At 36.0% G+C, this 15,138-nt stretch overlaps 1 protein-coding gene across 2 annotated transcripts in view; it reads right to left on the reverse strand.

Annotated features, from left to right (window-relative positions):
* The window catches only part of LOC127448993 (ubiquitin carboxyl-terminal hydrolase 43-like), a 194,097-nt gene that overhangs the window by 87,685 nt on the left and 91,274 nt on the right, over window positions 1–15,138 (reverse strand). For both annotated transcript variants that reach the window (XM_051712032.1, XM_051712031.1), the window contains exons 3-4: window positions 13,944–14,047; window positions 983–1,075 (exon numbers count right to left, since the gene is read on the reverse strand). In XM_051712032.1, coding sequence (XP_051567992.1) covers window positions 983–1,075; window positions 13,944–14,047 — 197 coding nt within the window. The remainder of the gene's footprint in view (window positions 1–982; window positions 1,076–13,943; window positions 14,048–15,138) is intronic.

Genomic DNA, 15,138 nt, shown 5'->3' on the forward strand with positions numbered 1-15,138 from the left:
ATCCAATGTAAACAGTGCTCATGAAGCGCTCAAATGATGCCCAAAATGAGGTGTTTAGAGCTTCTTGTCCAATCAACAACGACCTTTTGTGCTATTGATTTGAATGGTACAGGAATCTCTATGATCTCTATGGGCCGTGCGTCCACTGAATGTTGTTCATGTAGAAAAAGCTAATTGTATTACTTAAAATAACACTGTGATAGTGATGTGGGACATTTTACACCTTTATTTGCTCAAAAATTTGAAATGCACAAAGTACATTATATAGATTATTTGTACATTTTTAAACTTGTCAATGCCACATTTCTTATGAAATTTTAGGGGAAGCAGTGCTTCCCATGTATTCTTAAAGCAATTAAAGGACAGGGGGCACTGAAGTTCACAGACATTATGCTCAAATAAGTTCTTCACTCAGTGCATGGCATATAATCTAATTTCTAGTCTTCGTGAGCTCCACAATAAGTACTTTGTTTTCCAGCAATAAAAGTCTCTGTGACATTTATTGACTGCTCACAAATTTTGCCTTTAAGATCTCAATGCTTATAGGAAAACATTTTAGATATTACCCCTTTGCTGTAATAAGTGTAAAATCTAGAGTTCAGTCATTCAGAAATGAGCATGCTGGGAAATTTGAACAGCTTTGTCTGCACATTGATATTGTTCACTCTACTGTACATGTCTCACTTTCCATTATCTGTCTCTCTCTCCACAGTTAAGGCTGTAATAGCTGACAGATTGACAGTCTTGCAGGAGAGATTGTGCTGACTGGTGGTTTTTGAGATTTAAGAAAATTGAGACAATGAACTGTTAAAGAGTATTTAACTGGGCCATTCGTCACATATTTCAGGATGGCCAAGGACTGTGTAAGAATTACGCACACAGTGAAATACACAAGCACAAAGACTCACAGTAATATACACAAGCAAACACATACATACAAACAAACAATACATTTTAGCATGGGATATACAAACTGACATACCTGGTCTGTCGTAGTGGGATTGGTAGGGAAATACACAGGAAAGGGTCAAAGGTGTTGCTCTGTTTAAGGCAATGAGGGCATGTAAGTGATGACCTGAAACACAAAAATGACTATGAGATATTTACACAGCCCTGATATCGCTTATAATCTCTTTCTGTTAAACACAACCAACAACCAGTGTCCAAAATTAACTGTTTGCCACACCTGCCAATGGTGGGAGTATTGAGAAACACTATGACCCATAATTATTACTTGCCATGTATCTTTGTTTTGCTTTATATATAAAAAAAGGGAAAACGCAACATTGTATTTTGCATGCATTTTAAAACACACATTTTGATAATTTTCCACAGAAATTAATTTTGATATTAATTTTGGACCCTGTCTTCAACAGAAAAATGCTTTATTTTTACAATATGTATTTTTTGTATATTGCGTAGGTCTTGTATTGCATATGCCACATGTACCCTAACACTAAAACTACTTAATATTGCTTACAGAAAATACCCTGAGAATTTTTCTGGTCAGGCTGCTGGATACACACACAGGGGGGAATTCACTAAGAGTAAATTGGGCCTGCCCATAGGAATTATCAGGTAACAGTGCAAACCCGCCCACAAAATTAGTGCAGAATGCAATTCTCCATCTTGGAGGTTGGTTCTGAGTGCTAGGTTGTGGAAAATGCAGCAGACTACCACAATCTAGCATGCTGGGACTATATAGCATCCAGGGGTGTAAAATAATTGAGTAAAAATACTTAAGTATTATTCTTAAGTATTATTTTTTCGGATTTGTACTTTACGTGAGTGCAATTTAAACAGAATACTTATACTTTTACTTAATTACATTTCCAAAGAAATTTTTTTTACTTTTTACTCCTTACAATTTTATATAAACTTAATAAAAAAAAAGTACTCTACATTTTTGCAGATCATTTTCTTTTGTCTTACTGGACTGAAGCCACCCTTATACTACGACAGATGACAAACTAGAGGTCAGTCATTTCAAATGCAGTGTCTCATGGCGGCTGTGTGGAGTTCCGACCATCTGCAGAGGCGGGATTTCAGATCTGATTTGAGCTTCGGATACGTTGAAATATTTGTCGACTAGACTGTATGTGACTGCCCAACTGAATGTGATGTATTCATTCAAAACTATGAGCACAAAGTGAGAAAAACTGACAGTTTTTGTCCTAAACTTTACTCTAAACACCTGCTACTTTTACAGACAGGACAGTTAAGAAGCCAAAAATTATCTTTCACATTGCAAATATATATATATAAACAAAAGGCTTTTGTAATTAAATGTGTACATGTCATTTATTTCTACACTTGCCTTCATATTTAAATCATGTCTATGAATTTATACTCCCTATTTGCTGAATTATTATTGTTCGTTTCCGGCAACTATTAATTATAATAATAACTATAAAGCCAGCACTGATAATGATAATAATAATGATAATAAAATAATGGAACCTGAGTAAATATTAATTATGAATTTTTTTGAATTCATCCATCTGCTCAACAGCAAGGTTTAGTAACAATCCTCAGAAAACAAATCACAAAACCAACAATATTACTAACTTCCAATCTTTCTCTATGTCTCAAGGGGCTGGGTACTCTGATATTGCAATTCGTGAGTGCCTTCTCCCATGCAACGAACATTGTGTGACTGGCAATGTTTTTGCCAAATAAAATGATGTGGTTAATTACACATCTCAGGGCACTTCCGAAGTGAAATATCCACTGTGTGGCGCTAAAAGTGAGTGAAATGTTTTTAAGGTTTTTAAGGTTAATGCTCTATCGAGTTTTAAATCAACAAAACTGACCTCCCTACCCTAAACCTTAAACCAGTTTCTGGTAATAACTTAGTTATTGTAACATAATTTTATGACCAGGTTGCAAATATCAGAGACAGTAAAAAGGCAACTTAACAAACCAGTCAAATTTAACAACATCCTCTCTCACACATCTCCTCTCTTGATTTCATTCTTGCTTGGAAAAAAGTTACTTTTTACTTTTTTAATACTTAAGTGCAATTTAATGTGAATACTTTTTTACTTTCACTCAAGTATGTTTTTGGTTTGATACTTGGACTTTTAATTGAGTAAAATTTTCACTCAGTATCCATACTTTCACTTAAGTATCATTTTACTTTAAGAGTACTTTTTACACCCCATAATAGCATCACTCCACCACTGCAATCCAGACAGCTGAGCAGTCTCTTTAAAATTGCCAGAATTACTTGACTACAATGTGCGTCTGGATGTATGCCTTTTAATCATGCTCCTCTCCATAATTTGAACATTATTTAATAAATAACTGCCACCGTGATCAGTATGAAAATTAAAATTACCACATGCTGTCCCATTTACAGGGAGCGGAAATAGCATATTAATTGCGCAAGGCAAACAGTGCTGAGTTTTATGAATAAGGGCACATTCTAGAAAACTTCGAATTTGCATAGAAAAACTTCAAAAAACTGATGGTGTAGTGTCAGCAAATTCAGCACACAGTTAAGATGGATTACAGGTAGGTAGTCAACAAGACACAGGTTTTTTTGTGTCTAAATACTACACGCAAAAGACGTGCAACTGCTTAGTTACATTTTCCCCACAGTTGTTTGGCATCTTATCCACAGCGGGGACTGTATCTGAGCCTGATACAGATCTTCCCTTCATGACTTAACAACTAAACACTGGACATTTGGGTTCTGCAGGTGCAACGTGTTCACCTGCAGTGCAGGCGACAGCTCGCAATCCAGCAGAGATGCACAAACACTCTCATATTCATTGAGACAGGAAGCTCTGGAATGTATTGATTTCAATATCTCTGCAGGAACAAAAAATAAATAAAAAATAGTACAGCGAGAGCGATGAAAAATGGAAGCAGAAGCAGAGAGGATGATGGGAGGATGATGAGAGAGAGAGAGCCAGAAAGAAATATAAAAAAAGAAACGTACAGTATGTGGAATAAAATAAAAAGTAAGTGAGCTCTGCTGAAAACACGAATAAATAAAATTCTAAGAGGCCCTACCTTGTTTGCTAGTCTAGCTGATCTCCCAATCTGGCAAAACTGGTCTTCAGTTTCTAAAACTTCTCTAAAACCAGCAAACAGACCAGGCTGGAATTTAACAGTTTAGCTTTTTGAAAGTTTAATTTGCTTTATTTTATTCAATATATTTTTATCCCCATGACAATGGTAATATTTATATTTATCCAATGAATATTGATGGTAAAACAACACCAACACATTTGTATCTCATATTCTCGAATCATTATGGAGAATTAATGCCAGAAACATTCCACATATGTCTTGGCACTCTTTGAGAGAAAAAAAAAAAAAACAATTTCAAAAACTCTGAACTGAATCTCTCAAGTCAAGTTCTTCACTTAAGTTGTTAGGATGCAGAAGATGTTTCTTTACTACAGTTTTTAATGTCTTTGATTTGAATAACTCATGTCTATAAACACGTAATATTGCAGTTTGGCCAACTGGCGAGTAACTTTTTTATTTACTCACTTTTAATTGCATTTGGCACTTTAGTGCTTGGCTAACCAGGCTGGGAGACCAGCCAAGACCAGCTATAGTTTTAGCTGTTTTTGTTTTTAAGAAGGTAGGGGAAAGGAGAATGTGTCTGAGACTGCATCGTTTTGGGGGTCTGATTGTTTCTCGTGAGCTCAGCAGTGCTGTCATGTCAGCATGAGATCTATTAAAATAGTATCACACACCTATTACAGCCACAGATACTCAAAAGATCCATTTGGCTCCACACACAAACAAATAATTCACATGTTAAAACAAATGAAAGATAATGGGGAGTTAGTGTAAAGAGTGGAGATTAATAATGAAGAATATAACAGCAAGAGAACATAAAGTTGGTATCAGCAATAACATTAATTGACTGCTCATTAACTATGCACATCCATCTGATAGACTTGAAATGGGTACAGTAATATACAGTATGTTGCTTATGTTTTGTGTTATAAAGCCATGCAGAATTAACCGCAAACATTAATTTTCAATAGTAGAGTACCTGCATTAAATTAACTAAAGATGCATGTGATTCACATGATCTGCATCACTGCATGTTGATAACAGGCAAACCAGAGAAGTTCCTTGAAGTCTTGTGCATGTGCTGCATATTTATGTGATTTTCCCAAAAAATGTTCTGTGTTCCACTTCACTTTAAACATCCACTCGCTAACTTCCCTAAGCACTTCCTCTTGGGGGAATCCCAGATGCCATTTTGGAAGTCTTTTCCACTTCTTTAAGTGGGTGAGGGAAGTTTCTGCTGACAGACCCTCAACCCCTAGATTTTGAGCGAGCATACTCAGATACATACGCTTTAGGCAGCTCCATATCCCACAATGCAACTCATCACAGCAGATCACACTTCATCAACCCCCACCCCACACAACTATATCAACAGTGAATGAAATAACGGAAAACTGTTTACAACTGTATGTGAAGTTAGGTCAAATAAGCAGTTTAAAAGAGTTATACTGAGATTTAACCGCATAATACTTGTAGGAACCTTAAACTGAAACAGTCATAGCCTATGTATTAATTGCAATTTTACCAATTTTAACTTGATTAATCCTTTCTAACAATTAATTCTAATAAAATGTTTATTCATACAAAACAAGATGTATACAGTACATAAGCATCTAAAATTACAACTAAACTTGACCTGAACCTGTGATTGCATCAATCTCTGAAGACATTGTTTTCTCAGGTGCAAAAATTGGCAAATATTCCACAAAATGACATCAGTCCTATTGCAAGAGCGACAATGAGCTCCAAGTGATCAAGGTCTTAGGCCTTTCCATTTCAACCCACTGCACAGGTTCTGCCAGTAGTGGGCACTAGCACAACGTCAGCAATGACTTACATCAGAGTCCATGAGATGGAGGGAAGTTAGCGAGGGTAGGGAGTAAGAAGGGACATTTTGGTCATTTTGTCTAATCGAGTACTCGGACTAATTACTCGTTGAGTACTCGAGGGGCAATTACATGTTCATAACTGTATATATAATAACATGTCTGATAAACGTCTATGGCTGCTGCATTGTGTCTTGTTGTTCCAGTGTATCGTCTATTCATTATTATAGGCTGTTATAAAATAATATGTTACAAAATGTACAAAAGATTGCATAATCAAAATATAATGCATCATATTTTGTCATTATGTGAAGATTCGCTGCCCAAGTCTGAAAGAATGTGCACTACATGCATCTGTCTGTTCTTTCTTCAGGTTACGGTAGTAATCTTAGTAAGCGTGCACCAGTATCAAATAACAGGAGACGCCATAACCATCACGTTTTTAATATGCGTGTTAAGTTTGTGTGCATACGGATGTTCTATAAATTGAATGATTGATGAGGTGATATGTTGTTGGTATTTGTTGCGACAATCTCAACCTCAATTCACGTGCATGATCTCCGCTTAGAAAAGAAAAGTCAGCCTACAGCGATAGAAGAGCATTGAGAAATTATCTCGCAGGGCGAGAGAGAGAAAGAGAGAGAGAATGGATATAAACCCCTGATCTATAATAAGGTGTAGAGATAAGTGATATGAACAGATGAGGTGTCACTGTCAAAAAGTCATTGTGACACAGTAACACTAAGTAATACACACAGATGTTTAAGCATCACACAACAGATACTTAAAAAAAAAATAAATAAATAAATAAATTATATATATATATATATATATATATATATATATATATATATATATATATATATTACATATTATCTCCAAAACAGCTCCACGTGAGGCATTATAAGGCATATAGATCCATGTTTAAAAATAAATAATAAAAACATCCCCAACACTACACCAATGCCAACCCATGGTTGCTATTTCTAGGATAATTCTGGACTTTGACATTGTTCAAAAATGCAGTTTAATTACAAAACAAATAAATACATAGAAATCCCTCACTGTCTGAATGTTTGACACATTCAATTAGTGATAGCTTAATGATTAGTAGTAACATACTAATTGTTAAATTATTTAAAATAGTTGGCAACACTGTGTGTGTGTGTGTGTGTGTGCCCCTGCCAAATGTTCGCTCTTGTGAGGAAAGCTGCGATGCTCTGTATTGTTGTTGCTGTGATTCATGAAGCGTCCCATTCAACCTTTCAACTGGGAAAAGTGCAACGAAATGACACTTTATATTGGACATCTAACTTGGAAACACGTGCGGAAATCTTCATTCATTTCGTTGAGATGTAGGTGTGTGTTACATCACGCAGGGCAGGGAGGTTTACAGTCAGTGACAAACATTCACTTTTATTAACTAATATCCATTAATGAGTCAAAGTTCTTCCATTTTTAGAACATGTTTAGCAAATGTTTTGCAGAGACAGGAGTTCAAAATACGGTTAATTACACTTTCCTTTGATGATCGTAATGATAGCATTACAGCGTCGTATCAGTTTGGTTGCTATGAGACGTCTCTGACAATCAATGTACCCCTCAAAATCACAACATAATCAATCTCAATATTAAAAATAAGCTCCCTCTTTGACAGCTGTGTGTTTAGTTGTCAAGTAATTGTCACTGGATTTCGAATTAAGTGAAAAGTCATGATCGATCATTGCTGCCAAGTCTGAGTACCCGAGTACTCAAGTACTTGTGCCCATCCATAGTAGGGGGTAAAATTTTATGTGGAACGCAGCCTAAAACTCTTGTTTTAGCATAGTTGATGACCAAAGTTCAGCCATGCAACTCTGTGTGGAGCAAGCTGATAGGTACTTTGAGCTTGTTATATGTTAGCCAATTGGCTCGCCAACATTTGAGAAGTTATGTCAATCAGCTGACTTGGTGTAAGCTGGTCCTTTAACGTGCAATTGGGTAGCCAATCAACTTGCGTCTCTCTTTGTGTAACATTTAAATTGCTCAGTTTTGCAGACAAGCTGGTTTTACTGCAGCGTGCTGGGAGAGTTATTTCTCTGAAACCCTCCATATTCATACATGCTTGATACAGAATGTCTTGCATTTTGTCTAACTGTGCAGCAACAGCAGCATGTCCTCATACTTAACTCATTATGTCTGTGTATTTTCTATCAGTAGCAAGTCTCCGTACTTGCTCTACAGCAGCAGCAGCATTAGCGTAGCAGATCAGGTCTGCCAAGACCAATATCCTTTCAATATGCCATACCCACATTAACATGCAAATTCTTTCCGAGAGCTGCAATGACTGAAATATAGTTCACTGCATAGTTCACTGTTGTCCATTACGCATCAAGACATATTTGCTTTTACACTGCAAATCCATCTGACAACCTCCAAATGTGGTTTGAATAATCAAATCGCAAAATGTTTTGGATCCTGTTTAAGCCTCAATTATCACTGAACAATTGGATCACTCAAGACGTATCTCAATATCAGATGTAAACAGGGTCTTAAGCATCAGCCTTATCATGACATACTACAAGTTATACTGTATGTTAGGAAGTGCACTGAATAAAGGCATACTCTTTCCCGTGCCAAACTTGTGTTGTTAAGCTGCAATAAATCACTAAGTGCCACTTAAAAGCAAGTGGCTGACAAAGACCATTGATGAACTTGGCTGTGATGTATTCTGGTGAGCATGTTAGAGGAGCATGATGTGTTTGTTGGGTTAAGGTGGAGTAAATCCACCCTACCCATGTTTCATCCTTTCCTCAAAGTTAAATCATTCAATAATAATGTGCATAGTGATTGTCATTCTGTCCATAATTTAATAAAAGAAAACAAAGCCATTTTGCTCTATGGCAGAGCTTTGATCTTAATACAATGACATTCTTTTATTCCTTTATTTTTTACCCTTTGTACACTGTAAAACCAGATTGTTAAGTTTAATTAGATCATTTATAGATGACGAATTTTCCTTTAGAAGAACCATTTCCTTTTGAGCTGCCTTTGTGGGGTATTTGTGCTTTTTATCAGTGCAGCAAGTGGCACAGAGAATGTAAATTGAATAAGCCATCACTTTTAATTATCCAGCTGTTGTTTTTGGTTAGAAGACTAAATTTAAAATTATTTTGTGGTATGTGTGAATTCACAGTAATTATTTGTGGCAAACTTTCTGTCAGCTCTTTGGAATGCCATATGGGTCATAGCTATTCTTCACTGCTAATGATTAAGCCCAAACAGACTCTGCAGACTTTGCATTTTCTCTTATTAACAGCTGAAAGCATAATCATAATAGCCACAGTAGGGGTGTGCAGCGAAGCCATTATCTGTATCTGTATCTGTTACTATGACAAAATTATCGGCTAGAACCAGATGTGGGCGTGGCTTAAACCGGAAGTGCGGCAAACTAATTAAAAAATGTAACTCTCTTACATTTTGGCTATAGCTTCTGTATATAAAGTTAGCCTCGTATAGGCCTATTTAAATATTATTATTATTATTATTATTATTATTAATAATAATTAATATTATTATTACATTTATTATTATTAATATTTTAATTATTATCATTTAATTATTTGATTGATATAGTCTTTATTTTTTTCTCACAAGATGAAGCTGAATATGTAGGCTACATAAACTGCGGAATATGTTGTTAACTGTGTTTTCTCCTGGTATTTCGGACATTAATGACATCTGCTGAAACAGAATTTTCGTTTATGTCTGTTCAGTGTGCAAGAATAACAACATTAGTCTGGAAAATCATAAAGCTACAAAATCATTACTTCTCTAGTCAAGAATTCAACAGCACTCAGATTGTTTTATAAATCCTTACATCTGAATTGTGTGAAACATTTGGAGTTAATGTGTTACAGATCAGACATTTCAAACAGACATTTCAAGAAGTGGAAAATGTGTGTGATATAGTTAATACTCTTGAGTCTTGACAAGCTTAGATTTCTAAGATACGCATAATTAACGGAGACTGTCTGCAAACGGAGTCGAGAATGCGGCCATCCGATCTGAACTTGAAATCACATCGTGTGCATTTTCATTCACACATTTACACTGAATTCGTTATTTGTTTTGAAGTCATTAATTGTGCCTTTCCGAATAAGGAATTTGGCTTCGGGCACATCCCTAACCACATTATTATATGAATGCAAGGGTCAGCGGATGTGTAAAACTTGCATGAAATCTGCAGGGCTTTCTGTGCAGTTCTGTGGGTGCAGATTTCATGTGGGCCTGCTAATGACTCTTGATGGTACTGAGATGGTACTCTTGTATAACAGTGAATGGAGATTGACTTAGTGGGAAATTTGAGCAATGGTGTTATTTAAACCAGTTGTTATAAACTGGTGGGTCGCGACCAAAAAAATTAGTTGCAGGTTTGTTCCAAAATGGTCACGGACAGCAGGGAAAATACAATGCTAAGCACAAGAAATTTAGAGCAACCAACCATTTAAATGTGAATAGTTAGAAAAGCAAAATCAATAGGCTTTTCAACTTTTAAAGGGAGGTGAAAACTTTTAATAGTTATTCTTGTTGATGTCAAAGGTTGTGCATTAAATCAAACTTGATGGTATTTTGCCGCAAAGCGGCAGGTAAGCCCAGAGCATTCTCATAAGGGAGGCGTCTTGCACAAATGGCAGTATCTGATGCCTCGGGTGCGAGAACGGGTTGCAATATGGCTAATAATATTACAATACTTGGCCCCTGTTTGTTCCCTGTTAGGCTGGTACATCACACTTCTGCTGTTGTTTATGCATTTACAAAATGTTCAATTTTCCTTTTCAGCCTAAGTCATAGTATTTATTTTGCATATTGTTGGGCAATTCAAAGTAAGCATACCTATTACTTTTGCACAATAAACTATTTTGGAACTGTGTTGGGTCATTGCTTGATCTCCAATGTAAAACCAGTTGAGTACCACTGAGTAGTTACTTTGCAGCTACTTAAGAAAGCTTGAGGAATACAATGATCACCTTGGCAACCACTTGTATCTGAAGGAGCAGCGAATTTGCCTCTTTATGATTCAACCACAATGACAACGACATCTCACATTGTGAGGTCCAGGTCAATGAACAAAGTTCTATTACCTCTTTTTTATAACACAATGTTCTGCATTCCCTTTACATATCGAATAAGCTTAAATTCCAGAGTTTCTATGAATTGTGTTAGCAGCAAGCTCTCTGTAATCATCGCCTTTCTACTCAGCAGTTAAGGTCCATCAGGCTGGTGAGACTGACAGGTTATGTATGCATTTGGTAGTCTTCGCTCAATCTACAATTATGGGATCTTGACAGCCAGCAACTTTAACAAAAACAAGCTGGCAGTACAGCAGGTTGAACTGGTTTTCCCCAAACAAAATAGGCTATGGCCTCTGTCCAGGTCTACATAGCTCTCTTCTGAAAACAGTCTAACTCAGTTTACACACTTTCATCACCAGAGAGACCAAAATATACTGTATGAAAAAAAAATTACTGCAGTCAAAACAATCTAAAGAAGGTGAGCAGGGACCAGCCTCAGGAAAAACTGTCTGAATATTTTTTTTTAAAAACAACTCAGCTTCTAAATAAATCAACACCCAGTTCATCCAAACTCCTGTTCAATAATTTAGCAACATATGGAGGCATCTCTTTTCAATATATTATTGTAGTATACCCTATACCTCAAATGTTTATGGCTTGTTTCAAGGTGTTTACAACAGGTCATCTAGCTGATATGTAGCTAAAATCTATTTTCATATAATATAAAATCCATAAAAGCATCATAAAAGTAGTTCGTCTGACTTGTGCAATATATTCCAAGTCTTCTGAAGCCATATGATGGCTTTGCGTGAGGAACAGAAATTTTGGTAATTATTCACTGAAACACTTTGATTGTGGCAACACTTTTGTAATGATATTATGTGGTGCCTTACATGTATTGCGGCAGTTCCGGGGTGACTGTGTTGTGCAAAACGCAAAATGAATTTTCTCCCAAGCAGATGAGATTTTTAGGGTTAATGCTCTATCGAGTTTTAAATCAACAAAACCTACCTACCACCCTACCCTAAACCTTCAACCTAAACCTAAATGATAGTGCAATAAAAAGCAAAATGTGGCATGAAAATACAATTGCTGAAGCAACATGTCATTTTGTGGTGCATCTATTACACTTTCGTTGTATGTGTCAACTCTTTCATCGTGCTCTTCAGGACTACCCCAGTCCTTTGCATCGCAAGTGCAACCCTCTATCAATTGAGCTACTGCACAATTTGATCACGCTAAAACAAGCTTGTAAATGTAGTTGGTTATGTAATGCAAATGTTAAAATATATTGCATTGCAAGTCATGCATTATAGTGAAAGTGTTAAGATGTCATAATTGTGTGAGGAACATGGAGAAAACTGCTGTAGTAATCTACAGTTTTACTGGTGAGCTGTGTGAAAGGGATCATAAATCATTTTTGTTGAGACACCTCTAGAGATTATTACAACAGGAATGTGCTGCAATATGTACAAGGTGTCATGTAAAATTTATTTTACAAAAATGTACAGTAGGTATAGTAACGTAATTTATGAAACCAGGTTGTGTTTTACAGCTGTGGTAATCCTTCACTTTCATTGTATGGAAACGAGCAGCTTGGATATTCTTCTAAAAATAACTCCTTTTGTGTTCCACAAAAGAAGAAAAAAAATCATTAAGGTTTCAAATTACACAATGGTGAGTAAATAATGATAGAATTTTCATTTTTGGGTGAACTACCTCTTTAACTAGACACAGAAACCTGGAACTCATTTTTTTCCCTTTTTCCTTGAGGAAAATTCTAAACCTTGAAGGTCCATCATTGAACACAAGACACGGTCACAGCTGCAGGCAGACTCTGAATCTAGATTTTGATGATCACATGACTGCTTCTAAATTGTTCTGTCTACCTACATTTCATATCTTACCAGAGATTATTAACTGCTCAAAGAGGACTTACAGACATTAAATACTTTTCTGTTAAGACGCATTGTAACGATGTGTATTGTGAAAAATGCTATTCAAATAAAAATGACTTGACTTGATTATTAGAAAACCTGCACAGGCAATGTCTACTGCAATATTTTCTCAAGATGGATTGACTGTAATCACAAACAATTACTGAAAGCACATAATGCAGCCATACTTCCTGTGTTAGTCTTGGGAAGAGATAAATAAACAGCCAGAGAAGAATCTGAAGTGTTAATCATTCTGCAACCAGCAATGTAATTAAATTACAAAATGAAGCGGTGAAATCAAGAACTCGCTAAGAGGCGGAAGCTTCTCTCTCGATCAACGAAAATTGCTGCGTCGACCTCTACCTGTCTTACAGCTTCTGGAAGTCTTATTGCGAGTGAGCATGAAGCTGGGAGAAAAATCAACTCTCATACAGATTTTGTTTAGAAAGGTGGGATATTTATAAAGAGCTTTGGTACTTTAGAGTGTTTAGCATTGGGGAAAAACTAGTTAGACCTAATCAAATAACTCCTGCTCACTTGAAAACTTAATATCCACCATTTGCATATTGCTCACATCTGCAGAAGCAGAAATGCCATTGGCAAGAAGGTCTTTGCTACACCAAAAATAGGTGAAAATACTGCTTTCATAATATTCTCTACAGTGGAGTGTGATTTTATTGTGAATAACATAATCATTTTCACTCTGCAGAAAGTTCCGGCGCAGATGTTTCAACAGCCCTGCAGCCTAAGGGAGACGATGAATAGCACGAAGCCTGCTGTTTTCCAGAGCGCTCACACAGCATGCACTGCCGAATGAGCCCATCTGTATGAGGGGAGACTATACAGTCTACTCAGTCGCTGTATAGAGAGAAACTATACACTATACACTGTACACACATTTTCAGTATAAAACAGTTTTGCCCTATAAAATGTATTTTATGTTAAGACAATGTAACAACGTATAGTTATAGAGGAGTTATGCAATACCTTACTGTACCAACACAGTGTCTCAGGAGAGTACAAAACCCAGACAGAATGATAAAGGGCAGATATGATCATAAATGAAAAACTAAAGGGTTTCTAACCTGTATTGAGCTTGGAAGTGCTCTTGTACAAAACTGTGTCGGGTTCCAGGCTGCTGTGAGCTTGCTGGGCCAGAACAAAAACTCTCCTCATCTCCCACAAGACCCTAAGAGGAGCAAAAGAGAAAGAATAAATGGAAAAAATATGTTCAGCAAGTTTTCAGATACTGTTTGCAATGTGTTGCTATACTTTACACAGGATAGATTAGACAGAGATATATTTGACATATGATTAAAGTGTGACATTGACTGTTGTAAACTTTTGAAAAAAAATCTTAGTAAAAAAAACGAAACATTTTGGAATTGACAAACACCAAAACAACTGTATGATATAACAAAAAAGATACAAAAATGCTTCTTTTTAATTTGTAGTAATTTTATCGCCAGACTATGGAGATTTTGACACAAAATGCATCAACATTCATAGAATTCACTTGCATTATAGTACAGAAGGCTGAGTTTAGACTCTAGCCATTTGTCTTCTGGATGATTTGACCAAGATTTCTTTGGAATTTGTATTTAAACTTTTCCTTTTCTCCTCTTATATGTAAAATTCAGCCCCTGGTTACTTGGTTGATGTTTTTAGCACTTTTTCTGAGGCAATAAATAAATAAATAAATAAAATGTAGACTGCCTCCCTATAAACAAACATAGAGAAAATAAAGAATTGCCAATGCAAGGAGAGTACTACATACAAGAAAAAGTAGTCTTGATGATTTTCTTGCTAGCCTTACAAAGGAACAGAAAGTGATTGGGGTGCAGGCGTAGTGAAAGCTGAAAGACCTGTCAGTTTATGACATCATCCTGTCACATTTTGTGATGTGCAGCTGTATGGACTGCACACAGCAGCCTGACATCTAACCAAGGATGAATCGTTTGTTGTATTTCTCATTTGTAAGTCGCTTTGGATAGGAACGTCTGATAAAGCATAAATAAAAATGTAACAAAGGAAGAAACCTGCACTCAGTGGTGCACAGTTTTCAGTGTGTCATTGCCAGCGCTGGGTAGTAACGGACATGTATTATGGATTACGTAATGAGAAAACAAAAATTAAGGATTTATAATTAGATTAAATTATATTTAACAATACTCGTAATCCAATTACAGTTACTTATACATAGATTACATGAATACATATTAATCAGGCAAAGGCAGTAAATTGTTTTGTAATTTATTGATTCCTCTAGTTTTTTTTTTT

This window comes from Myxocyprinus asiaticus, chromosome 12, assembly GCF_019703515.2.
Source record: "Myxocyprinus asiaticus isolate MX2 ecotype Aquarium Trade chromosome 12, UBuf_Myxa_2, whole genome shotgun sequence".
Lineage (NCBI taxonomy): Eukaryota > Metazoa > Chordata > Actinopteri > Cypriniformes > Catostomidae > Myxocyprinus > Myxocyprinus asiaticus.